Below are 25,287 nucleotides of genomic sequence, written 5' to 3' on the forward strand. Positions count from 1 at the left end.
CTAAACCCTACTAAACCCTACTAAACCCTACTAAACCCTACTAAACCCTACTAAACCCTACTAAACCCTACTAAACCCTACTAAACCCTACTAAAATAGATATTTTCTATTATTACATAAAAACGATTCAACAAAAAAAATCTCATAAACATTCAAAAACACATTATCAATACTCAAAGTTAACTGACGGAGTTTTTTTAGCCGAGAACACCTTAGTAATAACCTCCAAGCCCTGTTCGACCTCAAGTTTTTCACCATTTAATTCCTTATTCAAAGCTTTAGTTGCCGAATCTAGATTAAGAGAATATCGAAGCTGACCATAAAACTCAATAGGCACAGGAATGTTGTAGTAGTTGAGCTTCAAACCTCGTCGCCTAAGCTGAATCTTTTGCACATAGTAGATTAATGGGATGGTCATAATAATTGGAATCATGACTCCAACAGCTGCCCAGTAACCATGAGTGGGCTTAAATGCCGGCGCATCGACTGTAGGAAAAACAACGTTGGGAATCCAAGCACCCATGGCATAGTAGAAGGCGTTAGCAAAGGCCGGGAAAAACCCTCGAAGTTCGGCATCGTCGTAAATAACATCTTCAGCCCATGTCATAAGCAGTCCCCAGAACGGTGTTCCAAAGCCGGGAATCAAATAAGCAGCAAATTTTGCGCTGAAACTGATGTCCCAGACAGCAAGCATAAGATTTCCAGTCAAAATAAACAAGCAGGCAACAAGGAAGAGCTGCCAGCGGCAGTAATAGAGATCTGAAATCACACCATACACATATGCCATAACAAGTCCAATAACATTGGAGATAGTGGGCAGAATATTTATCATCTCGACAGAGTACGTCTCTAAGCTTACTAACCACAAGTTCATGTACCCAGCACCGTTAAGAACGTACACAGAGTAGGCAAAAGAGAAAGCATACAATCGCCAGTCTGCGAGGAAGTGCAGGAGACGCCTCAGCGTCATTTTCTGTCTTCCTACTCGTCCGATTTCTTCCATACGTCTGAGGGCCAGTGCCCTCATTTCAGGAGTAAGGTAAGGTGCCCGTGTATTATTGGGAAAGTCTGGAATGGAAAAGAAACCCAAAATAGCAACGGGAAAAGACATAATTCCGTTGATGTAAAACATCCATTTCCAAGCAGGAACTCCCTGCAGGCCATTCATGGTAGCATAGATGCCCGCCATAATATATCCGGAGCATATAGAAGCGATAGCCCAGGAACCATCGTAGATAAGCATTCGCTTTGCCATCTCAGACGGCTTGTACCAAGATGAAATAACCATAGCAAAAACGGGGTAGCATATAGTCTGTGCCGCACCGATAAGAAATCGGAGGGCATAGATACCTTTCACATTGTTTGTGACGGGGATCATAAATGTAAACAGCGTCCATAGTAGCTCGCAAGTGGGAACAACGACGGAAGGGCGGTATTTAAAGGTGATCATCTGCATCGGAATAGCCATGGCTATCGATCCAACATTAAAAAATGTACCAAACAGATTGTACTCGTTATCATTCAATGCTAGATCCTCTTTCATTCCAGAGACATAAGCATTGTAGATACTGGACTGATCGACCGATTTCACAAAGTACGACAAAGTAACGTAAATCCTAAACCGAAATCAGAAATAGAGCAATGGAGAACACAATACATTGTTACGTACAACACTCCGGCATCGAGACGATTTATGAAAGCTCGCTCAAGCGGATCTGTGGAACCAGCATTGTCCCAAAAAATACCCGCGATACGCTTCCGAAGAGGTCGGGTATCTTTAGGCTTCTTCGAATAGTCGACTATTTCGGAGTTTGCAGTTGAGATCACCTCGCCCGCTGAGACGCTGACTTGCTTCTCTAGCTCGATATCAACTGACTTACGATCAATTCCATCCATAGTGTAAGGGTACTACTATCAGATAGGAGTAGATTCTGACTAGATGTTTGGAGCACGGGCATGGTTTATCTTATAACAAAACATTGGCAAGCCGTGTGGGTGGTCGGTCATGCCTGACTGAGTGAGGACTAGCCAGTACGGATAGAGCTTGTGTTAAACTGCTTGTACCTTGAGGCAAACAGCCATAGTACTTGGCTCGAGCTGTCAGTTCTGTGAGTTTGTGACTCATGTTGATTAAGAGCAAAACCCGCCCTTTGGCTGGTTCAGCTAACCAGATTTATTTGCTTGCCAGAATCCATGCTGACTCAAGCAGCTAGCTTACAGAAGTCTCATAGTAATTTTCAGAGATGCGCTGGCTGTAAATATGTGCTCAATTTCTATAGTAAGACGCTTCTCCAAGTGAGTTGCGCGGCTGCTCGAGAGGTCCTGTACAGTGAAAGGTTACTCGTGCTGCTAAAAATTCTTACTTACTTTTGATATAGTATAGCAAAGGCACAGAGCTGTTGGGTAGAAGAACATAAGACTCAATTGAGCACTTAGGACCATCATCAAGAATTAAGTATATCATATCAGATCACCTTGTACATTGGTTCATTCGTTAGGTCTCCTAAGACAGATAGCGTGTTGTTTTAAGTGTTTTGAGTGATTACAACCTGCGTTATATAAAATATTACGCATAACATACGTAATAGCTTCTATGAGAGGCGGAATGTATTTCGGTCAATTCCGGTTAATTGAAGCAGATTTGGAACAAATGGACTGATTTCTTCGCGTTACAATCTGCGGCGGAGCTCAAACCCCAGCAAGTGAGCTCATGGTGTAGGGGACTGTACTCCCAGGTCGGGGTGTGCCATAGCACGGTATGCTCGACCCAGTTCTGCTGACTCACAGATCTTCCCGCATTATTATCTTTTAGGGACAAAAGAATAGAAGATAAGAGCGGGGACTGTGTACATAGGCCCAAGGCTTGAAAAGGACGCTGCGTCGTACGAATGGTCAGTGCTTTGTACTATCGCGAAGACTCGAGCTCTACAGTCTCCGACACTTTGATAATAGCTAGATATCAGGTCTTCCATTGAGTCAACCCCATATAGAGTCTCATTAGCAATAAGGCTTTGCAGAACGATCTTATTGTTATAATCTGCGCATAGTAAAATTAGGTGACCGTCTGACATATGAGGGTAGTGGCTTCTATATCCGGCTGGACAAAAGATACGACGAGTCACATGAAACGGATTAAGCCGCGCTCATTATTGGCAAGTCGTTGCCTTGTAATCGGAACCTGCCGCGCTCACATAACCGATGCCTGCCGCGCTTCGTCAATCTCAGACAGCTCTTTGTTTTTTGAAATAGGCAGTTGATAACCTGGTTCATCAGGTCATTTTCGAAATTCAGACGATGAGAGGGCTGTGGTTTTCGGGTTTGTCCCATCCGAAGATATGTCCAGCAACGTCTAATTTCGAGAAACGTTGACATGTATACTCAAATGCTTTACTCTTGCTTTCTCTGTATAAGTCATCACGCTGCTTGTGAGGGCACAAGGTTTCGGCAGCGAAGGTGCAACGTATGTACAATTAGCCCCTGGTTTCTTACTTGATAAAGTTTATATCTGCACGCATGATAACGGATCAGGACAGTGATCCAGATTCTGTTATCAGCCCTATCAGAAAGTAACTATACGTGAGACTGACCTTCCTCATCGCACTTGTGACATTTTCCTGTATAATCAGCTGCAAAGTCTAAGATATAGTCTTTCCGCGGTTTACTCTACTAATCCTACAATGAGCTGGCTGAAAGGTTGCAGGTCACCTGTCACTACTGTAGCAAAGTGTATAACTGATTAACATTGCTAGAATCTCTAACGTTGATGGAATCTCTTCTATCTCAGCGGTTGTTAGGGACTATTGCTGTAACGGCTATCAGCATGTACACGCGTTAGCCGCGGTATAGATAAGTTTTGATATGCTATGTAAAGCGTTCTGTTATCCAAGTTTCGTATCACCAGATGAGAATGGCAAGGGCTTGAATACTTGCAAGTGGCATGGGATATTAAATACAATTTGAGGTCCCTCACTTCGAAGCTTGCCACGCTATTGTGCTAAGCGTTATGCACTATGCACTTCCTGCCTTGTTTGGGCAGCGTGAGTCATCAGATGAGTGTCCCTTTTCGGGCTTGACCTCCTTATCCGTCCAGATTTGGCGTGTTTCTACTATAAAAATGTTTCGATATCTCAAAGAGGCGTCGGGTAAACCTCAATGGAGGCGTCGCGATGCAATTGCTGACTCACTTTGGTGGCAGCTGCAAGGGAAAACTTAGTTTGCTTAGAAACGCAGCCTCATCGGCAGATAAAGAGCAATAGCTTAGTGTTAGAAATAATTCTCTATCTATTACTGTGACTTATCATGAATATAATTTAAATTCACTATCATTGTCTCGTGCGAGCAGTATGCAGTGGTTGCGCGCGACCCAACATGGCCTGTGCTTTACGCTTGTGGGTCATCTCTACTGGTCCGACAGAGCTTAAACTTCTTTCATGAGCGCTATCACTCCGTACCTTTTCTGTCAAATTGTCGTACCTACTGTAAACCGAATCACAAATGCTCTCAGTCTAATTGCAACCAGACGGGTCCAGTAGGGTCTAACACATGTCGAAACAGCTGGATTTGTTTACTTACTGAATCTGTCAGACTAGAACTTTGCTAGCCGAGTTCCTGATTTGAGGAAGTATTTGTTACAAAAATAATACAAAGGCTATTGAAGAGTGAAGCTATTAATGCTTTACTGGATGCTCTAAATCCATTACTAAAGATTTTATTATCTACAACTGGCATATCTAGCAAGATTAATATACCGGCTACCACAGCTACAACTCCTCCTAAATTATGTGGTATAGATCCAATAAAGCTTGAAATGATAGTAGATACTATTCAAGGACTGTAATTGATAGTATCGATATAGGATTGGTCATTATATGATTTTCTGTATGCTTTGCAATTTCTATTGTATTCGCATTATTTCTTCGAAAATAAGAATTTGCTATACTGGTAGTAATGCGCTTTCATTTTTCTATTAAGTTTAGATTATTAGAATAACTAGCTCGTTTATTATTAAATTCATAATTGTATTAATTAGCCATAATTTATTATTTATACATGATCGTGATAGGTTTAGTCAATATAAGTATATCACAATCCCTTTATAACCTTGACTTTTATCAGAATGAACTCTATTAATAAATACTTTAGAAGGTAGAATATTGTTTAAAATGTTTATTTCTATCCCTAATAACTAATTGAGATGTATTTGTCAATGATTTTTAGATATACAATAACCTACTGTACCGTCTGCATCAAAAAATGAGGAGAGCTACAAAATAATTTATAGAAAATATATAGCACAATTTTTTAAATGTTCTACCTTTAGGATTTTTAACAGCATCATTTACACCTCTAAGAAGTTATTCAATCTTCTTTTTTAGATAATCTATATCTAAGGAATGGAGATACAATTTTTTCTTATTTTATAATTATTTTGAGTTTATGGTAATAAGTTTCATCCTCAAGAGATGCTGTACTGTTATAATGACCATATTTCTCCTTTGTAATCTATCAAACTTGTTAGCCGTTCAGAAGATTTCTTCAAGTTAAAGAACTTCTTGCTTGTAATCTTCTATTATGCTAGTCGTTGCAAATCTTTCTGTGTGCGTATGGTGTCAGAGATACTTACTAAAATAGCATTAATTATTAAAAATATATTTTGATATATTTCTGCTTATAATATCCTCTGTTCAACTATTGATATTTGTATAATCTGGAAAATGAATGATATTTAATAAGGAATATAACACACTACCTTTATTTATAGATTTATTGCAAACCACTAAGCTTAGCATATTGCACTTTATAGGCTATCTATTTCAATATGGTTGCGATTGGCTGCTTTCTTATTCAAAGCTTAAGCGCCGCAAAAATTTCTATTGACGCAGAATAGTTCAGCAGGAGCGAAAAAAATATCTTCTGAAATATCAGATTAAGAGGTAAAGATACTCCGCAATATTTGAATGGATTTACTTTCGAAATTTAATATCAAATTGCAAATAATTTAAAAATAAACTGCTCAATAGAAACAATGAGCGCGACCAGTACACTGATCACATAACCGAAATTGTACCACTTGTTCCAAATGCTGAGATTCCTACTGGCCGCTTATCCAGCAGCGCCAGAGGAACAATACCAGAAACATGCATGTCTGGACCGTACACCTCCATCGGTATGGCAAGTTCTTCGCTGCAGTTCTTGATTAATCTCAAACCTTCTTGCCAATTTGGTCCTCCTCTGCGAACGTACATTCTAACGCCATGGGTATGAAGAAGAGCTTGGTAATCTTTGAATGCGCGAATTATACCCTTAAAAGTCGAACCAACCTGCGTAAAGTTGGCAATACCTCCACCGATGAAAAGGACTTTTCCTCCTTCGACGGGTGATCCACGAGTCATCAGATCAAGAACAGTTTTTGCGTACTCATAGGTTTGAGTCTCGGACGGAGCACCAGAATACTCTCCATAATTCGCAATGTCATTCGCATATCCAGCAGATGCAATTGCATCTGCGTAAACAACGGAGGCACCTCCTCCAGCGACGAGAGTCCATACGCGGCCAGCCGGGTTGAGGACGGTGAGCTTCAAAGAGGCGCCAGTTTTAGAGTCCAGCTCTGCGATATATGCCTCCTCTGTCGTTAACTCACGACCAAAAGGGGCTGGAAACACCATCGGCGGACCAGCGTCGATGTTTATGACTGACCCCGTCGTGGGCGCAGTAATACCAAGAGCAGTTGGTGAACGAGCAATGGCCCACTTAGCACCGCATTCGAATTCAGCAGTTTGATCGAGCTTTGCGGCCAAGTCAAGATAATGAACTTCTACTCCAGACGCAGTGGGAATAACCACCAGAGGATTGATCTCTAGATAGGTAAACTGCAAGTCGACGTAGGCTGCATAAAGACGATTGATGAAATCTACAAGGGTGGCATGCTGCGACTCGGGCACCTTTGACAGCAAGGTAGAGATAATAGTAGCATTGGAAGGATACTCAGATTCAAGATCAACCGGAATCAAAATTTTTGAAGCTTTCGCGTCAACATCTCCAACGTCCACACCGCCCTCGTGGTAGAAGAGAATCCAGTCACCTTCGCGCACCGAGTTAATGTTGATATAATACTCGTTCTCTTGGGCATGCGCCACAAAGGGCTCGACAAGAAAAGTGCGAAGGTAGCCGTTGATACCTTCAACGGCGATTTGCTTGCCTGCACGGGCGGCGACCCAGGCACGCGCTTCACTCCACGTCACGTTAAGAGAGAGCAAGCCAGACTTGCCACGGCGCTTGATCAATTGATCAGGCTTGGCGACAAACCGCGCTCCATCAACAAGCAACCAAGGGTAAGTAGCCTCTGCCGCGTCTAACACGGCAGTAACGGTGGCAGTGGAATCATCAGGGAATGTAAGAGAGGCCAGACGTGGCGGCGCAGGCACGAACGAGGTAGCCGAGCTTTCCTTCGTCAACGCAGGCGAGCGCGGCAAAAAGTAAGCGAGTAATGCCTTGCCATCGGCTTCGTGGATGGATTTGGCAGACATTGAGAATATGAATCAAGTAGAGAAAGTACGGAAAGACGAGGGTGGGCGAAAGACGACAGTTGGGACTAGTACACTAAATATACGCACGCGTGCTGCCTCGAGTCGTGCGTGCGTGCTCATTATTACCCCGCATCATGCTCAGAACTGCCGCTACCCTGGCAAGGCATGCTGTGCTCAGAACTGCCTCAGCGTATTTATTGGCATAGTCCCCCAGCTCCCGCTGAACTCGGACTAGCGCGATACCGTCGCGTGCAGCCTATATTTGCTGCTTCCCCACGCATGCTGTCCTGCTTTTTCTCCTTACTGACCACCGCTTTTTCTACGCTGAATTCATCAATGGCTTCTGCAAACGCAAATATTTCTCGATTTGAGCCTCCTACGGCACCGGCTTCGCCCTTGCCTGCTTACCAACTATTTCACAACAAAACACGCGCGTTCGTCTATGGGATGCAGCCGCGTGCATGCCAGGGCATGCTTGATTTTGATTTTATCTGCAAGCGTAGCGTCCCTTCTGTCGCGGCCATCATTTATCCTTTCGGTGGTCAATTTGTTTCGAAGATGTATTGGGGAACTAAAGAGACCCTCTTACCTGTCTACCAAGCGGTCAAGACTGCAGCTGAGAAACATCCTGAGGTCGACGTCGTTGTTAACTTTGCCTCTTCTCGATCTGTGTACTCCTCAACTATGGAGATCCTGGAGATCCCTCAAATTAGGGTGAGTAGTTTCCTATGCCATTACGGGTGATATTTCTGTATTGACGTTATATAGACTATTGCGATCATTGCAGAAGGTGTGCCTGAGCGACGCGCTCGTGAAATTCTCTTTAAAGCGAAGGAGAAAGGTGTCACGATCATTGGTCCTGCCACTGTCGGCGGTATTAAACCAGGCTGTTTTAAGATTGGTAACACCGGCGGAATGATGGATAATATTGTCGCTTCTAAGCTCTACCGCCCTGGATCGGTTGGCTATGTTTCCAAGTCTGGTGGAATGTCGAACGAACTAAACAACATTATTTCGCAGACAACTGACGGTGTCTATGAGGGAATTGCAATTGGCGGTGATCGCTATCCAGGAACCACTTTTATTGACCACTTGTTGCGCTATGAGGCTGATCCCAATTGCAAGATTCTCCTTCTTCTCGGAGAAGTCGGTGGAGTTGAGGAATATCGCGTGATTGAGGCTGTCAAGACTGGGAAGATCACCAAGCCTATTGTGGCTTGGGCTATTGGAACGTGTGCATCCATGTTTACCACTGAAGTTCAGTTTGGCCATGCTGGATCATTCGCCAACTCTCAGCTCGAAACAGCGTTGGCCAAGAATGCTGCTATGAAGGCTGCCGGATTCCATGTTCCGGAAACGTTTGAAGATATGCCTACTGTTTTGTCGGACCTCTACCAATCTCTAGTGAAGGCTGGAACTATTGTACCTAAGCCAGAACCAGAGGCGCCAAAGATTCCAATTGATTATGCTTGGGCCCAAGAGCTTGGCCTTATCCGTAAGCCTGCTGCATTTATCTCGACTATTTCTGATGATCGTGGACAAGAGCTGCTGTACGCTGGAATGCCAATTACTGATGTTTTCAAAGAGAACATTGGCATTGGTGGTGTGATGTCTCTGCTATGGTTCCGCCGTCGTTTGCCTGAATACGCCTCAAAATTTCTCGAGATGGTGTTGATGTTGACTGCCGATCACGGTCCTGCTGTTTCAGGAGCTATGAATACCATTATTACCACTCGTGCCGGTAAGGATCTTATCTCGGCTCTTGTTTCTGGTCTCTTAACTATTGGTTCTCGCTTTGGTGGCGCCCTGGATGGTGCTGCCCAGGAGTTTACGACCGCTTTTGATAAGGGCTTATCTCCTCGCCAGTTTGTCGACACGATGCGTAAGCAGAACAAGCTGATTCCGGGTATCGGCCATAAAGTCAAATCTCGAAATAATCCGGATATGCGTGTTGAACTTGTGAAAGAGTTTGCGCGCAAGCATTTTCCTACTACAAAGCTGTTGGATTATGCTCTTGCTGTTGAGTCGGTGACTACATCCAAGAAAGATAATCTGATTCTTAATGTTGATGGCTGTGTTGCAGTTTGCTTTGTCGATCTCGTCCGTCACTGCGGTGCATTCACCGCTGAAGAGGCAGAAGATTACCTGAACATGGGTGTTCTTAATGGCTTGTTTGTTTTAGGTCGGTCCATTGGTCTGATTGCACACTATCTTGACCAGAAGCGTCTGCGTACGGGATTGTATCGGCATCCCTGGGATGATATTACGTACTTGCTCCCGACGGTTGACTCGCTGGGTGGCAAGGGTCGTGTTGAAGTCAACGTCTAGACGTTGGCTATTATGGGATCACGCTGCGCGTGAGATGGAAGTGCTTTGAGGGCATTTTACACGCTGGACGTGGGAAGTATTTCGCGGGACGAATATAAACTGTAGTAGAAACAAAACATAAATTTATATCGTGAAGTTAGCGTAATATATTGTTATATATGGTAAATCTATTACAAGCTACAAAAAATGTTTTGAAGGCCTGTATGTCACTATTCGTGTAAGACAGAAGGGTTGCTTTGTACGGCTTGCAGAGTCTCTCCCGCGGGGTAGCTACACACTCCGAGACTTTATTATGATTAGTACTCCCTGCCTAAATTTGTGCCACGTATATCACGAGTTTTAATGCAATTTTTCAGCCGTGCATACGTACATATATATATATATATATATATGCAAATTGTCGGTCATTTGCTGTCATCTAAAAAAAAAGGTACATTTGATTCTTATTACCCTAAACCAATGATAGTTGTTAAGGCGAGACACTACAGCAATGTTAGTAAAATTTGCTGTCAAGGCCTACAAATGAGCAATAACAGTTTTTTGAAGGCTAGTTCAATTTACATTTAGCAAATGAACGCGGAAACAGAATGACCGCACTTTAGCAGTTACACTGACTAAGCTCGCATGCTGCGACGCGTGGGATTCAAAAGGCCCCCCACGTTTCCTAGGACGAAATCTTCAGTAACTTAAATCAAACAGGATTTGCCAGTCATTCCTCCATCTTCTTTGTCACTGGTTTACTCCTTCTCAAACAAAAGTGAAGATATACATCATTGGCTCTGCATTTTAACCAGTTGTTTTATTAATTGAATATGAGTGACGTAGGTGGCTACTTGAAGAGCCTCTTCTCTCTTGAAGGGCGTACTGCACTCGTTACCGGCGCAACTCGTGGAATTGGTCACGGTATCGCCCTTGCATTTGCAAAAGCTGGTGCTCAAATTATTCTTGTTCAGGTAAGAACTCTTTTTATAAAGTTGGCTAGACAATATTTCTGACTTTAAATTCAGCGCAACGCCGACGAGAAAACTAAATCGGAGATTGAAGCAGTCGGCGGAAGGGCCATTATCATTGTCGCTGACCTCTCAAGCCGCGAGGAAGTAAAGGCAATTGTGCCGAAGGCAGTGGATCTTGGCTTTCAAATTGACATTCTTCTCAACTGTGCCGGCATTCAGCGTCGTCACCCGTGCGCTGAATTCCCGGACGAAGACTGGGACGAAGTTCTCCAGGTTAACTTGACGACGGTATTCCTACTTTGTAGAGCCGTTGGCAAGCATATTCTTGATAGAAAGGGAACTGGAAACATTATTAACGTTGCTTCTTTAAATACATTTCAAGGAGGTCTTACTATTCCAGCCTATGCATCTGCCAAGGGTGGAGTAGGTCAGCTGACTAAGGCACTGTCAAACGAGTGGGCTTCTCAGGGCATCAATGTCAATGCAATTGCTCCTGGTTATGTTGCAACTGACATGAACGAGGCTCTCATAGCAAACCCTACGCGATCGCGTCAGATCATGGAGCGCATACCTGCACAGCGATGGGGTGCGCCGGAGGACTTTGAAGGCGCAGCTTTGTTTTTGGCTAGCAGAGCCTGCAAGTACGTGTCAGGAGAGCTTTTAGTAGTGGATGGTGGATGGATGGGTCGCTAGATATAATTTACACTTATTATGTATTTTGCACGTCTTCACGCTGGCGGAATGAATGATGCAAACAAAACCGCCTGAACCCCTATCCAAGTAATCATATATCTAACTTCCCACAATCCTTCATGTCTTTCAAAATCTGCCTTTGCTCTCTTCAATATTTTTTTAAATCCCCAGCCTTTTATGACTTCTCCAGCATCTTCCGGCTCGTCCATAAACAATCGTTCTGCGACATACCAGTAGACAAGTGGCATACAAGTGCCTAGTCTGGTAATTATTTGAACATGCCAAATGAAAAGACTCATTATGCCCATAACCGATTGTATAATCACGTAAGGACGCAAATGCGGCACGTCTTTGTATCTTTCATATGACCTATAAAACAGAAACCATGTAGGAAATGCAAAGAAGAAATTTGGAATCTGCCATGTGCGCCAATATTTGAAGAGGCCTACACCCCAGTAATGACTTTGAACATATCCATAAATGAGTGGAGGTATTTGGTTGCACCATTCACGCCCTGGGCAATACCTAAAATATGCATAAATCTGGCCGGCAAGAAATCCTCCTCCAACCAAGGTGCCACCCAAAATGATCGCTAACGACTTGTATACTTTCTTTTGCCGCGCGGCCTCAAAAAGATCGTTAAGAAATAAAATTCCCCATAACAGTCCATTTCCTCGGAGACAGCATGTTATACAAAACGCAACTCCGGACAAAACGTGCGCATCAGCCTCCCGAAATGCTATACCTAAAAATGAGAAAAAAGCAAATAGGGTCTCAGAATATCCTGCAGACATAAAAATCCCACCGGGAGAGATTATATAAAGAAGTGCGGAAAGCAGCGGGAACACTGATCGCGAATTGCTGCTTTCCTGCTTTAGAGAGACCGCTGATAGCGGACGAATATATTTCTCCACCTGTGATGAAGCAATATATATCATTATAACTGCAAGGTAATGACCTATATGCGCTATTATAATCGCTGCAATTGCATAAATATAAATGCTTTCGACCTGGTTACCAATATCATCAACCTCTTTCTCAAGTTCTGGCCACGCAATAGCAAGAATAGGCGATACGAGGTATTCGCCGACATTTCGAATCGTCCACATCCACAACCACCCCCAAGCCCATTCTTGCTCATAAATGTAGCCTCTTTGAGCAATTCTGATAAAAAATACTGGATCCCAAACTAGGAACCGCGGAAGAACATAATTTGCAATCCATGGCACCTTCGTGGAGGTAAAGATAATTTGAGAAGAAGTATCGTACTGCTGAGTCACAAGCTGAGGAATCACAAAGAGCACGGATTTCACAAAAATAAAAACGGACGTTAGAAAAGTTATATCCGTAGAGCGAGCACTTGAGATCAGCATGGCGCTCTAAGTACTTGTAGACTTGCAAGATCATCAACGATTGTTTAGTTATCTTGAAATCTGAGAAACTCAAATTCCTGCCCGCGCCCCTGCCTGCGTAGGCATTGCTGTCGTATAAGAAATATTGTCAGCACTCTACAATTGGTAGTCTCCGCCGCTTCAAATCTCTAATGCCTTTAATAAATGTCCGTCCGGACTGGAAAATAAAAGAATTCTTCATGCTGGTAAACAAAAAAAAAAAATGAAACGGACAGGAATTGAACCTGCAACCCTTCGATTAACCACCTACTTAGCTGGAGTCGAAAGCTCTACCATTGAGCCACCGCTTCATTATACCAAAAACATATTTTGAATTTCGCTAACAGAGTCTTATTCTACTGCCCTAGCCCTTTACAGTATCTTCAATCCTGGATTTTTGAGGTATCTACGTATTTTCTAACGGCCTAGGTCGCACGTATCTAATAAGGTCTTGCTGAAGTTAATCCTTGCTACAGCCCTTTCTTTAGAAACAGTCAGCCTGTAAATTTGAGGTGAATTTTAACTATGATAACTACTATATATATGTTAGTAAGAATGCGACCGTTAGTTTTCATGGCAGGCACGTGCGTACTGTTTCGTGGTCCAGGTTTTTGGTTTTTTATCAAAAATTAGCACGCCCATATTCCTCAAAGACAGTAAAGTAGTTTAATTGCTTTCGGCAATTACGCAAATCAGACTTGCTAACTACTATTATTCTTCTTACAAGAGCGAAGTGGCCGTATGATTGTCCCTGCCTGGTGGTCTCGAATAATTTTCGTTCGGCAGTTAGATATAGAGTTATAGCTCATCAGGGGTTTGATCAATCGTCAGAGTAATACATCAATCTATTGAAAACATCAAAATTGACTGTAATTCTAATTCTAATCAAGCCAGATCTCTACAATACAAGTCTGACGTTACTCTTTTATGTATTTAATTTAGGAATCTAGTCTATTTTTCTATCCGTTAAGCAGTCCAGTAAATTGGGTTGATTAACGAGTTTTAATTACCTAATCTGAATCAAACCCGCTTGACAATTTTTCTTTCCGCATTACTGGCGTCCCACAGTATTGTGGAGTTTATGCTCTTTCATCAAAAAGCTTGAAGCTGCGCACAATATACTGAGAACAGTGGCGAAAATGAATACCGCTCGCACTGAATCAAGATAAGATTTCATGATTATTTCTTTCAACTCCGGCGACAGATTTGCAACCTCGTCAATTGAGTCCTTAACTTTGTTAATAATCTCCTCTGAACCGGGACCAGTAATGCGAGAATATAATTTTGAAGCAAGAACATTTTGGAACACCGCAGTCGACAATGAAACACCAAGAGTAGATCCAGTTCCTTTGAACCCATACTGGATAGAGGTCGATATAGCCTGATACTCTCTCGGAACAGCGGCAACGAGAGCAATAAGTGTAATCGTTAGATATAATCCAAATCCAAATCCTGGAACAAAGATTATAGTCATAATCAGCCATCTGGGAGTTTCCGTCCCCACAAAGCATAAAATTAGAGAGCCAAAGACCATCGAAAAAGCGGCAAAAACAATCATAGGGAAATAGCGTCCGGTAGCGCGCATATAATAGCCAACTAACAGAGCACCGATGGAGTCACCAATGAAATGAGGAATCAAACTAGAGCCAGACTTAGTAGGTGAAACCCCGCGAACTGACGTAAAATATATGGCAATGTAATAGAGTTGAGCATAGTAAGTCATGTTCATAAACCAAGATGTAAATGATGATCCAAAAACGGTTCGATCTTTTAATAAATGCAGAGGAATTATAGGCTCTTTGGCAACCTTTAATTCGACGTACATGAATGCTGCGAAAAACAATGCTGAAAGCAAGAGAGCGGAAATGACCTGGACACTAAACCACGGCACATAAACGCCACCAATACTAAGAGCAAACAGAAACAGGACTAAGGTCGAGACAAGAGTGAAAGAGCCCATGAAATCAATTCGTTTTAGCCGGGATTCATCAACTTCCTTAACCGGAAGATGCAAGTTAAGACTGAGGGAGAGAATGGAAAGAGCAATAATAGGCCCTTGAGACAGAAAAGCCCAACGCCATCCAAATGCTTCGGTAATTATACCACCAACAACACCACCAAATGCTGCACCGCATCCCCAGAGGATGTTTCCTATACCCTGCAAGACACCACGCTGACGGAGCGGGACGATATCTGAAAGAGTAATCGCCGTGAGTGATGTAAGGCCGCCGCCTCCGATACCAGTAAGAATGCGAGCACCAACCAAAAACCAAAAGCTTGGTGCAAGGCCGCAAAGTACCGACCCTACACCAAAAGTAATATTGCATCCTATAAGGACAATTTTGCGGCCGTAGATATCCTACAAAAGTCAGCAAAATATAGAAACAAGTGAAGCCGTGCCCACATACCGAAATCTTTCCGTAAATCGGCTGTACTGCCGCAACACTAATCATATAGCCAGTTGCTATCCAAGACACAGATCTTAGTTCGTTAAATTCAGATGCAATGTGCGCCAGCAGTGTAGCAACGATTGTTCCATCCAGCGCAGCCAAGAAGATTCCCACGTACAATGATACGAAAACGGTCACCAGCGCACGCGATGACAATTCCTCCTCCTCTGCTTCGTCAGCTTCAAACTCCGCCTGCTCTTCTAGAATATGTGCCTCAATGTCCGCTTGCACAGCATCCAGGAGTGGAGCTGCTTCCTCGATGGTGTCGGAGACAACAAGTGGGCCGGCAGTAGCATTCAAAGGGTCATCCACAGCCATTCTCGTAGCCTCAAGATCGAAAAATACAAAGAAAAGAGAGAGAAGAGTAGTCGCGGTTGATAAAGACAAAACGCGGACCTGCACAGGTTTTTAAAAAGTTTGGCCTCTGAAGGGCTCCGTATATAGTTTACAATTGAAGGGCGATGCGGGACCGATAAAGGAATACATCGTCCTCAGGCATCTGACTCATGACTCAGATGAGTTACAGAGTTAAGGTCGCCTACTTTATCCCACATCTACATAATAGAAGTTTACTTTATTTCAATTGTATCTAAATCTCTAAATATGTTCTTCCAAACCATACCGCAGATGGCTCGCGCGAGAATTCGAGTGCGCACGGAGTTTGCGTCCTGTGCCCAAGTTCTTATCTGCGCGTATAATCGCTCCCAGCCGATATTTTTTTTGCCTTATCTAATCTCGTTAGCTATGATTGCGTAAGGTCGAGAAGTAAATCCTACCAAATTAAGTTTTCAGAATCGCTGAAATAAGAAACGGGTATTCGCAGAGGACAAAATCTGGAAATTCGATTTTCAAATGCAGTGAAATTTTCATTTCCAGAGAATTAACTCCTAGCAAAAATATTGATCTGCTACAGAATAATTTGGGTACACTTTTCATCTCGTTTTGTACACAGTAACTCATTATCTGAGCAAATGAAGGGCTATGCATAACAAACCAGCAGACTGCTCTCATGTTACAGAATTATAGGGCTGCGGAGCAAGAAAAAAATAAATGTTATATCATGAAAATCTAGACGGCAGGCTAGCTATTCAATCATGTCTAATCTACAAAGTACCTGCAGACCGCAAACAAACTACACGCAACTGTCCAAAATCGAACATAGCGGATCAAATACATGAACGTGATAAACCCAAAAATATATACATTGACGCTGCATAACACAATATAGCAATTTCGTTTGATAAACAATAACCGGAACCATAAATCGCAAATCCAAAATTTCCAGCACCCTATAAATAAAACCGTTCACTTGCAAAGCTCAAGATTGATAAATGAAAAAAGACGATCCAAAGTATAGGTACAAAAGTGAACCAAAAAATAATTAAAAGCAATTAGAGATCATCAAGCCGAATCCACTCTTTAAGATTTTTTGTGCCTTCCATCCTGCCTTCCGTGCCGCACCAAATTGATGCTAAGGCTGCGCAAACACAAATAACAATAGTGATAACCCAGGCGCCTGCTTTGTCCTTCGAGGTCACCTCTCCGCTGTATTCTGCAGTTATGCCCTTCGTTCCACCCGAGGCATCGCCAGAGGAAGAGCCACCCGTGTCATTTGCGTATGGGGCTGCTGCACCAAACGAGATCATCAACTGCTGTGTCATCTCTAAAGCGGCCATCTGTTCTCCAAGGCCATACATTCCGTCATATGCGCCCGTTAGCCAAGTATACCCGCATGTATTACCATCAGTGCCTCCACTGCACGTAGTTACAGCGGCAGCAGCAGAGGCCTCAATAGTTGGTAAAAGCGTATCTTTCGTATATGGAGCTACTTGCATTGTGAGACCCACAAATCGGGCAACATAAGCTTTAAAGGACTGCTCATCGACATTACAATTTCCTGAGCTCTCACAGGCAGGTTCATAGATAATGTTAGTGTCGCCTGAAGTGAACATGGACACAGAAGCCACTAAACCATCCAATCTAGTTTTCCAAGTGTCGGCAGCAGTTGAGTTTCCATTTTCAGAAGTGTAGTTATACATATAGGCAGATCCAGCTAAAAAGATAGCCATGTTGTAAGTCCACTGGATCTTATCTATGTCCGCACAATTATTGTCAGTGTTAACTCCGTCGTAAATGAAATAGTCCGAAGTGATTAGCCCGACGTCAACTTCCCATTGCCAGACTTTTTCGGCCCAATCGGCATAAGTGTCGTTTTTAGTGTATCGGGCGAGTCTACCGCCAAGCTGGAGAAGAATACCGTTCGAAACCGAATTTTTGTAGTCGTATCCATTATTTAATACAAATTTCTGCCACCGGACACCACCATCACAGTACTGAGTGTCCCAAACGAGAGCGATCGAGTTGAAGACGGCCTGAGCAAGAGCTAGCCATTGCGGTTTGTCGCTAGCGGGATTTGTAAAGTTGCGCTCTGCGGCCTGCATAGCAGCAAGACCCCAGAAACCTTGATCGTCATTTCCGAGCGAAAGAGTTTGATTTGAAGGCTCGTAATCCCAGTTAGTGCCTACTTGAAAGATCATTCCCGCTTCAATAACATCGTTGTATTGGTCATCACCCGTAAAAAACCAGTAGTCGATCATGCTCTGTTGGGTACAGTTGTCAGCATCAAAAGATATTGAAAGCAACAAAAATCAAAATTCTGTGGAAGGATACAACGTACACCCCAGGCAGCACCACTCTCCCACCAGTAGTAAGGGCCAGAGAAGATGCCAGGCACATATCCAGCTTCGTCACCATGGTAATAGTTCATGAGACCCGAGGCTATCGTGCTGCAGGCTGATTTAATAGATGCTAGCATAATATAATTAGACAAATCAGCTATAGACAACGATAGATATTAGGAACTCACATTCACTAGAGGTATCGAGAGTGATGGCCGCGTGGGCAAGACCAGTGAGGCCACACGCGAGCAGCAGCGGCAGCGGCAGCAGCCTAGGTGCCACAGAAAGACGCATATTTGTGCAAATGCCGGAAAGAATAATATCAAAAGGGAAACTGGCGAAGAAAGAACTGATTAATGAGAGAGTATGGAAGGTTGAGAGGAAGTGAAGAGAAATCCGAGGCTTAGTCGATGTTTGTTTATTACTGTGCGACACTTTTAGTCTCCGCCCTGGTTCTGAGCGGCTCAGCCACTTCTGCCTTTTGCTACAGACAAGTTATGCTTCTGCTGCTGGTGCTACAAACATTGCTAATAGTGCTTGCTCTATTATATTACTACAGATCTGCGACTATATAAAGACGGTAAGCACCGCATCTCCAAGCGCTTCATAAACACGGGGCTATATTTAGACTCAGCGGCACTAGCCACACTACGCGCGTCTCGAGGCTGGCGCCCTTCAAAGCACAGCCCTGCACGTGAATGGTAGAGCACAGTCATAAAAAGTAATCAATTACTAAGCACGCGTTATTGCTCATCCATATAATTCTCTCAGCCAGCATCTGGCGGCAAATTCACATCAACACCACTTGGCTGGTTTGTACGTGCCAGTCTATTCTGTCATGGTCAGCAAACCGCTCGTCTACATTGTCATTGGCAGCACAAGAGTCGGCCGCGCTGGACCAGCAATCGCGCAATGGACAAGAGATATTGCGGCCGCGCGCTCGTCAACCGTGGATTTCCGTATCCTCGACCTTATCGACTTCAATCTGCCTCTGCATTCACCCCATATTCCCATTACCGGATAGTACACCCAACCAGAGACAATTCGTTGGAGTGACACAATCAGCAGCGCCCAAGGATTTGTCTTTGTTACGCCAATCTATAACGGCTCTTACCCCGGTGTCCTCAAACTCTACCTAGACTACCTGAAGAAAGAGTGGGCGCGAAAGCCTGTAGGCATTGTTTCGTACTCCCACAGAGGCGGAGATCGTGCCGCTGTTCAACTGAAAAATATTCTCCGTAGTAGTCTGCAGATGAACGTAATTGATCCACCGGTATTGATGAAGCTTGACGATGTTTTTCCTATCAGATATGCTGAGACTGAAGGGCCACTTAGCGACCAAATCAATGCTATAGTTGATAAAATCTGCCAGAGTATTGAGGCTAGGACCGTCTGAAGACAGTTGTCAGTAAGGCATGCGCGGGAGGTGCATTTGTATTGTATTATGATAGACTTCCTTTTTGATGACAATTATGACAGCTTTGTGATATTGGACAAAACACTGCCAACTTGCCGCCTCTAGAATTCTAATTCTTCTACTTTTATCTCTTCTTTTATTATCTTTTATCTGACCTTTTTCTTACTTTTATTTTTTATCTTTATTTACGTAGGCGAACTTCGGCTCGGTGACGTCATGGAAGCAAGAGCATCAGAAACCTAAAACCCTGAATTCTTTTGATGTCGATCGCATGTGCCTCCCAACCACTGTCTGTTCCATTCAGATATCTAATTTTTTTTTGCTCTCTCTCCCGAAATATCCTTCTTTGACGAATACTTTTCGACGAATATGCGGCCGTGGTTTTTCCACAATGCTACCGCTCCTCTTGATGATCCGTCAGCGCCCCTTCCTGCTCCGTCTACTCCGGCCGCGTCTACGGTCCCAATCGAGAAGGAAACCAACTGGATCCCTTTTACTCCTGAAGACAACGAGCGCTTAGAAAACACCTGGCGGTCGCTATACATCACCAAGGAGAATTCTGAATTTGGCGATGCCACTGTCAAAAAGGGAAAGGGAAAATCAAAACATGATATCGTCAACGTAATAGTCGGCGCGGCCAGATTGTATGCTGTTCAGTTTATGCCGCCTGTGGCTGCAGAAGATGACACTCATCAGCCAGAAGAATCCCCTTTTCACGACAACGCGACTCACGAGTCTGGAGATGCTACGACTTCTAGCGCTAAGGTATCTGCTGCAATGGATCATTTTGATCCACAGTCAGTTTTGGGTCCTTGCAAAATGAAACTCGGCCCCGTGTACTGGCATGCTATGCACGATACTGCACATGTGATTCGTGCTACATGGTTCCATACTACTTCATATCCTCCCGCGCCTATCAGGGATCGGAATCAACAGCCTGTTATTCATCGACACAGATATGCTTCTCATCCAATAACGGATCTCAAGATTGCTGCAAAATTGGAGCATGGTTTCCTAGAAATGCAACCATGGTCACCATCGTACATCTCGGAGCTCAAAGCAGTGCGCAAAACTGGCAGAGAGGCTGAGGACAAAATCAAGTTTCCAGTCTCAGACGGATATTCGGTTGTGTATTGGCCATTACCAGTCGACCCTGAATACGGCAAGAGGCTCAGCAACCACACCCGAATGGATGACTACTCAAGATACATTCCACATTACGCCGAATTGTCTAATGCTGAAGATAGTTACGAGAATAAAAAGGAAGGCTATGCGGTTATGATTCCAGAGACAATAATAGTTCGCACCTTTGCTGGTCGCAGATCAGGGATTTCGCGCGGTATCGCCTGGGTTCTTGGAGCTGTATCTCGCCGTCCAGGTGCCATGGAGGTGAGAATGCCCGGAAAAGGTATTGAGGGAGTTGTTAAGCGCGGTTTCGATTATGAAGATTGGATCCGTGGCGGTGGTAAACACCCCCAAGGACTTTGGAGCGCAGATAAAATTGACCATCTTGTTCTTGTTGTGCATGGTATTGGACAGAAACTTACTGAGCGGGTAGAGACTTTTGATTTTACATATGGTACTCTCTATCTTATAATTTTGAGAATAATTACTGCGCTAACAATTCTCATAGCTATCAACACTTTCCGAGTTCTGATGGCTAAGCAGCACGAATGCATGTCGTTGGCTCATACTCCTCCGTCTGTGCTTCCTATTAACTGGCGTCGAACGATTAATTTTGATTATGAGGACGTTACGTCAAAGGAGAGCCAAGAGACTGGACCTATCCATAAAGCGTACTCTCTGGCTGATATCACACCTTCCACAATCCCTACCGTTCGCAATATAATTTCTGACGTGCTTCTTGATATTCCTTACTACTTGTCACAACATAGGCCTCGAGTACTTCATGCAGTGGCAGCAGAAGCCAATCGTATCTACCGACTGTGGATGAGGAACAATCCTGGCTGGACAGGCAAGGTTTCTATAATTGGCCACTCGCTAGGTTCTGTCATTGCTGTAGATATACTGTCGCGTCAGCCATCTGTCCCTCCTCCTTTGTTTTCTCAGAACGAAGAGAGCAGTGAAGAGGCGGATTTGCAGCTTGAGTTTCCTGTGAAAAACTTGTTTCTAGCTGGAAGTCCTGTAGGGTTCTTTTTGTTGCTCAATAAGGTCAATCTTATTCCACGTATCATATCAACTACTCGTTTGACGAATATTGCCAAAAATATGCCGCCAAACCGAGACGAGTTTGGAAATCTAATGCCGCCATCCGCGGAAAGGCCCGACGATATTGGCATAAATCGTGGCGGAGTTTATGGATGCATTGCTGTCGATAACATCTATAATGTTATTCACACATCTGATCCAATAGCTTATCGCCTGAATCCTTGCGTTGATCCCGAATATGCAGAGACATTGGAACGTGCAGTGCTTACATTACCGTCAAATCAAGAGGGATTTTTGAGTCGATTGTTCACTCTCGACCGGAAGCCAGCCAAGAACCCACTTCATAAGCGGGTAAGGAGGCTGAGATATACGATATCCGACACTGCTCGAGCGGTCAGCAATAAAGTTGCGGTTAGCATCACTCGGACCGTTAATCCTAATTTCCAAGCTGGTGAACGCATTGAAGAGAATAAGGCTGCTATGAAACGCAAGAGGAAGGTTGGTGAGGATGACCTCGGGAGTGTTCAAAACGAGAGTGACGACGATGATGACGATGACTATGACAGTAGTACAGTAGCTGCTAGAGACAGGGATAGAGATAACGAATCTGATATATCTATAGATGGATCTGCCACTACCAAGCGTCCTATTTATTCAACCAACTATTCGTTCACAAGGGGTCCTACCGCAGGATCATCGTCATCTAACCCCCCAGATGCAAAAAAACGACGCGATAATCGTTTCGAGAGAATTGTTAAGACGAGAATGCATGCACTGAACGAAAATGGCCAAATTGATTTCGTGATGCATCCAACAGGCCCATTAGAGAATCAATATATCAGCATCTTAACTGCACATTCAGGATATTGGGAGTCGAGTGAGTTTGCATATTTAGTCGCGGCAGAATGCAGCCGCTCTCCAGGCATTGAGAATACTCTAGAGCAGTTCCGAGCTAAACCGAAGGCTTAAATAGCTCTATTGATTTCGTGTTCAGTGTCTGTGCCGAGTTTATCATGAATTAGAGATTTAAGATTTATTTTTTTCTGTGTTTTTTGTCTTTATCATTTTCAAATTGCATTTGAATGTGTATATCCCTGGTAGATTTTGGAGTACTTGCGGACTGGTTACTGATTGGCTTTGATTATATCCATTCAAGATTGGAATATAATAATAAAGGCTTCATTCTGATATTTCGACCCTACCTGTAAATTATGCTGACTCTTTTTCTGATGGTTATAAGCAACAAAAGAGGCATAAACTAAATTATGAATGAAATGAGTTGGGGGGTGGAATACAGCATCAGAAAAGCGACAAATTGACTCTACTGATTACGGATACGAGTACGCAGAATATTATGTGTATCACGTGACTTTATCTTATCGTTGCTCGTTGGCCGCCGGATCACTAGTGGCTCGACAGGCCTGGGAACAGGGCCCGCGCGCAACTCAGCTATGGCAATAGCTTCCACCTCTCGATATTCTTTTTACGTTGGGCTGTGAATTTCGTTGTGCTGAAGGAGTACCGTTGACATATATAAAACCTCTCGCGGTATAGTAGACGCGACAGTGTGAAGTCGTCAGGAATATCAGGCACATAAGCCATCAACTCGCGTTTCATTATTTACGAAACACAATCGAGGAGTTTGGGGTGCTGAAACTCACATTAATATTTTGAAAAATGTCTTCGGTGTCAGAAGATGAGAAGCAAGCTTTTGCAGCTGCTGATTCTTCGCGGGTAGTAGAACCAATGGGTATGTATTGTCTGGTGAAGGTGATTCTGTAGGTTTTTTTTGCCACTAACGCGATATTCTGTTTAGACTATGGGTCGATATCGACGACGAAATCTGTAAGCGAGGAGAGCTCTGAGCTTCTTGATGAGAAGAATGGGATATATTCTCAGTTTGGTGAGCTGGCCGACTTGTTGGAAGGCGGCACGTACGTTTGTTTTCTTGAGCTTGCTTGATGTAAAAGCAAAGGCTGATTTATATATAGGGACTCGTGGACCGAAGAAGAAGATAGGAGAGTGCGATTTAAGGCTGATTGGCGAATTATGACATGGGCGTGTGTTATGTTTTTAAGTTTGCAGTTGAATCGAATCAATATCGTCAATGTCTTGACTACAGACTTTTTGACGGATTTAGGAATGCAACAGAATGATTATAATCTTGGACAGACAATATACTTCTTTTCGTTTTTGGTCATGGAGATTCCCACTCAAATTATGAACACCATCGTTGGACCTACGATCTGGATTCCAGTAAGTTGTCAAGTTCTTGTGTATAGAGATGTTGAAATTAACACATGTCATAGACTATGATGACTACCTGGGCTCTTGTTGGATTCCTGCAGACATTTATTACTAACAAAGCTTCATATCTTGCTACTCGTGCTCTTCTTGGTGCATGTCAGGGCGGATTTGTTCCGGGCATTGCGCTGTACGTCACTTCTTTCTACAAAGCTCATGAGATGGCTACCCGCCTTGCGATGCTTTGGTCAACTCAATACATCACAAACTCAATCTCTGCCCTTTTGGCTTCCGGCATCTTCAATATGGACGGTCTCAATGGATGGCATAACTGGCAGTGGCTTTTTTTCCTTGAAGGTCTTCTTTCGCTGTCTATTGGTGTTTCGACCTTTTTCATGATGCCATCGTTTAGAAAGCCTACTCTCTCAAAAGTGTTTACCGCTCGTGAGACTGCGATCCTACGTGCTCGTGTCATTCTAGACGATCCATCAAAGGCAAAGGCGCTCGACGGAAGTCGAGTCAATACCATGAAAAATTTGGGCCCTCGGGATATTCTTGGCACGATCACTGATATTTACCTGGTGCCAATGTTTTTGCTTGCATGGCTCGGGTTCTTGCCTTCTGTCGCTTCGTATCAGTTTATGACAATTATGTTCCGTAGCTATGGCTATGAAACATTTGAAGCAAACTTGCTTGTTATTCCCGCCAACATGACTATCATGACGGGTATGCTTGTTGCTTCTTTTGTGGCAGACAGATACCGTCGTCGCTGGCCGATCCCGCTTGCCGCTATGGCTTGGGTTTTGCCGTTTCTTATTCTCCAGAGATCGCTTCCTGATGACACACCGTACGGACTCCGAGTTTTCTGCGTCATCTTTACTGTCGGATTCCCATACTACACTCCGGTACTAATGTCTTGGCTGTCAGCTAATGTTGGCGACCAATCTAAGCGGGCGCTTGCAATTGCCATCTACAACATTGGTGTGCAGTGCGGTAGTATCTCTGCGTCTAATGTTTATCGGGCTGGAGATGCACCATTTTACAGAAACGGAAACTCGATTCTAATTGCTGTTGCTGTACTTGTTGTTTTTTTGACTATATCGGCTAGATGGCTTTACAAACGCGAGAACTTTCGACGCGAGAATGTGTGGTCGGCAATGACAGAGGAGGAGAGAGAGGAGTATCTTGTGACGACCACTGATAAAGGAAATCGTAAATTGAATTTCCGATTCCAGTTGTGAGACAAGATTAGACATTGTTTCATGGAAAGGACCTTTTTTTTTTGCATTTGATGTGTTGCATTTCTTCGAGCGGGGTATTTTGTGGTGGGATTGGTTTCTTGGGAAGGGCGGAAGGGGGTAGAAAGTACTTATTATATTTCGAGGGTTCAAGGTTTGGTGTGGAAGAGGATTATGATTGAGTATGGAGCAGTGGGTTT

General features: G+C 43.7%; 11 protein-coding genes across 11 annotated transcripts; 5 read left to right on the forward strand and 6 right to left on the reverse strand.

Moving 5' to 3' along the window:
• Window positions 1–166: 166 nt before the first annotated feature.
• V2V93DRAFT_321729 (major facilitator superfamily domain-containing protein) lies at window positions 167–1,896 on the reverse strand (the record flags this gene model as incomplete). The annotated part of the gene is made up of 2 exons (XM_066907372.1): window positions 167–1,616; window positions 1,670–1,896. 2 exons carry the CDS (start codon window positions 1,894–1,896, stop codon window positions 167–169), a joined length of 1,677 nt encoding a protein of 558 aa, XP_066767220.1.
• Window positions 1,897–6,047: 4,151 nt separating this feature from the next.
• On the reverse strand, window positions 6,048–7,526 carry V2V93DRAFT_321257 (uncharacterized protein; the record flags this gene model as incomplete). The annotated part of the gene is made up of 1 exon (XM_066907354.1): window positions 6,048–7,526. The coding sequence occupies one exon, from the start codon at window positions 7,524–7,526 to the stop codon at window positions 6,048–6,050; it is 1,479 nt and encodes a 492-aa protein (XP_066767221.1).
• A 336-nt stretch (window positions 7,527–7,862) lies between these two features.
• Window positions 7,863–9,854, forward strand: V2V93DRAFT_390110 (citrate synthase-like protein; the record flags this gene model as incomplete). Its single annotated transcript, XM_066912388.1, has 2 exons — window positions 7,863–8,240; window positions 8,295–9,854. 2 exons carry the CDS (start codon window positions 7,863–7,865, stop codon window positions 9,852–9,854), a joined length of 1,938 nt encoding a protein of 645 aa, XP_066767222.1.
• Window positions 9,855–10,187: 333 nt separating this feature from the next.
• Window positions 10,188–11,610, forward strand: V2V93DRAFT_364995 (uncharacterized protein). Its single transcript, XM_066908968.1, has 2 exons — window positions 10,188–10,807; window positions 10,862–11,610. The coding sequence occupies exons 1-2, from the start codon at window positions 10,667–10,669 to the stop codon at window positions 11,498–11,500; spliced, it is 780 nt and encodes a 259-aa protein (XP_066767223.1). The 5' UTR covers window positions 10,188–10,666; the 3' UTR covers window positions 11,501–11,610.
• V2V93DRAFT_364998 (uncharacterized protein) lies at window positions 11,491–13,156 on the reverse strand. The gene has a single exon (XM_066908969.1). It carries the CDS (start codon window positions 12,871–12,873, stop codon window positions 11,536–11,538), a length of 1,338 nt encoding a protein of 445 aa, XP_066767224.1. The 5' UTR covers window positions 12,874–13,156; the 3' UTR covers window positions 11,491–11,535.
• Window positions 13,157–13,765: 609 nt separating this feature from the next.
• On the reverse strand, window positions 13,766–15,806 carry V2V93DRAFT_365001 (major facilitator superfamily-domain-containing protein). The gene is made up of 2 exons (XM_066908970.1): window positions 15,300–15,806; window positions 13,766–15,250 (listed from the first exon to the last, which is right to left on the reverse strand). Exons 1-2 carry the CDS (start codon window positions 15,657–15,659, stop codon window positions 13,943–13,945), a joined length of 1,668 nt encoding a protein of 555 aa, XP_066767225.1. The 5' UTR covers window positions 15,660–15,806; the 3' UTR covers window positions 13,766–13,942.
• Window positions 15,807–16,099: 293 nt separating this feature from the next.
• V2V93DRAFT_365005 (uncharacterized protein) lies at window positions 16,100–16,531 on the reverse strand. Its single transcript, XM_066908971.1, has one exon. The coding sequence runs from the start codon at window positions 16,350–16,352 to the stop codon at window positions 16,122–16,124; it is 231 nt and encodes a 76-aa protein (XP_066767226.1). The 5' UTR covers window positions 16,353–16,531; the 3' UTR covers window positions 16,100–16,121.
• Window positions 16,532–16,542: 11 nt separating this feature from the next.
• Window positions 16,543–18,360, reverse strand: V2V93DRAFT_146688 (glycoside hydrolase). The gene is made up of 2 exons (XM_066906861.1): window positions 18,019–18,360; window positions 16,543–17,941 (listed from the first exon to the last, which is right to left on the reverse strand). The coding sequence occupies exons 1-2, from the start codon at window positions 18,154–18,156 to the stop codon at window positions 16,733–16,735; spliced, it is 1,347 nt and encodes a 448-aa protein (XP_066767227.1). The 5' UTR covers window positions 18,157–18,360; the 3' UTR covers window positions 16,543–16,732.
• A 221-nt stretch (window positions 18,361–18,581) lies between these two features.
• Window positions 18,582–19,415, forward strand: V2V93DRAFT_384538 (flavoprotein-like protein; the record flags this gene model as incomplete). The annotated part of the gene is made up of 2 exons (XM_066912219.1): window positions 18,582–19,042; window positions 19,088–19,415. Exons 1-2 carry the CDS (start codon window positions 18,858–18,860, stop codon window positions 19,413–19,415), a joined length of 513 nt encoding a protein of 170 aa, XP_066767228.1. The 5' UTR covers window positions 18,582–18,857.
• A 1,416-nt stretch (window positions 19,416–20,831) lies between these two features.
• Window positions 20,832–22,574, forward strand: V2V93DRAFT_321235 (DDHD domain-containing protein; the record flags this gene model as incomplete). The annotated part of the gene is made up of 3 exons (XM_066907353.1): window positions 20,832–21,015; window positions 21,070–21,998; window positions 22,248–22,574. 3 exons carry the CDS (start codon window positions 20,832–20,834, stop codon window positions 22,572–22,574), a joined length of 1,440 nt encoding a protein of 479 aa, XP_066767229.1.
• Window positions 22,575–22,928: 354 nt separating this feature from the next.
• Window positions 22,929–25,284, forward strand: V2V93DRAFT_146587 (major facilitator superfamily domain-containing protein). The gene is made up of 4 exons (XM_066906860.1): window positions 22,929–23,355; window positions 23,422–23,539; window positions 23,597–23,861; window positions 23,915–25,284. The coding sequence occupies exons 1-4, from the start codon at window positions 23,283–23,285 to the stop codon at window positions 25,088–25,090; spliced, it is 1,632 nt and encodes a 543-aa protein (XP_066767230.1). The 5' UTR covers window positions 22,929–23,282; the 3' UTR covers window positions 25,091–25,284.
• The last annotated feature ends 3 nt before the right edge of the window (window positions 25,285–25,287 follow it).

This window comes from Kockiozyma suomiensis (assembly GCF_038497685.1).
Source record: "Kockiozyma suomiensis strain NRRL Y-17356 unplaced genomic scaffold V2V93scaffold_3, whole genome shotgun sequence".
NCBI lineage: Eukaryota > Fungi > Ascomycota > Lipomycetes > Lipomycetales > Lipomycetaceae > Kockiozyma > Kockiozyma suomiensis.

What these genes read in the sequence shown, in the direction of transcription:
- V2V93DRAFT_146587 (XM_066906860.1), top strand. Translation starts at nt 23,283, where the DNA reads ATGTCTTCGGTGTCAGAAGATGAGAAGCAAGCTTTTGCAGCTGCTGAT. An exon ending in GACTTGTTGGAAGGCGGCAC is followed by an intron (nt 23,540 to 23,596) that starts GTACGTTTGTTT and finishes ATTTATATATAG; the next exon opens with GGACTCGTGGACCGAAGAAG. An exon ending in GACCTACGATCTGGATTCCA is followed by an intron (nt 23,862 to 23,914) that starts GTAAGTTGTCAA and finishes CACATGTCATAG; the next exon opens with ACTATGATGACTACCTGGGC.
- V2V93DRAFT_364998 (XM_066908969.1), bottom strand. Translation starts at nt 12,873, where the DNA reads ATGCTGATCTCAAGTGCTCGCTCTACGGATATAACTTTTCTAACGTCC.
- V2V93DRAFT_365001 (XM_066908970.1), bottom strand. Translation starts at nt 15,659, where the DNA reads ATGGCTGTGGATGACCCTTTGAATGCTACTGCCGGCCCACTTGTTGTC. An exon ending in CGATTTACGGAAAGATTTCG is followed by an intron (nt 15,251 to 15,299) that starts GTATGTGGGCAC and finishes TGACTTTTGTAG; the next exon opens with GATATCTACGGCCGCAAAAT.
- V2V93DRAFT_364995 (XM_066908968.1), top strand. Translation starts at nt 10,667, where the DNA reads ATGAGTGACGTAGGTGGCTACTTGAAGAGCCTCTTCTCTCTTGAAGGG. An exon ending in CTCAAATTATTCTTGTTCAG is followed by an intron (nt 10,808 to 10,861) that starts GTAAGAACTCTT and finishes CTTTAAATTCAG; the next exon opens with CGCAACGCCGACGAGAAAAC.
- V2V93DRAFT_146688 (XM_066906861.1), bottom strand. Translation starts at nt 18,156, where the DNA reads ATGCTAGCATCTATTAAATCAGCCTGCAGCACGATAGCCTCGGGTCTC. An exon ending in AGAGTGGTGCTGCCTGGGGT is followed by an intron (nt 17,942 to 18,018) that starts GTACGTTGTATC and finishes TGTACCCAACAG; the next exon opens with AGCATGATCGACTACTGGTT.
- V2V93DRAFT_365005 (XM_066908971.1), bottom strand. Translation starts at nt 16,352, where the DNA reads ATGAGAGCAGTCTGCTGGTTTGTTATGCATAGCCCTTCATTTGCTCAG.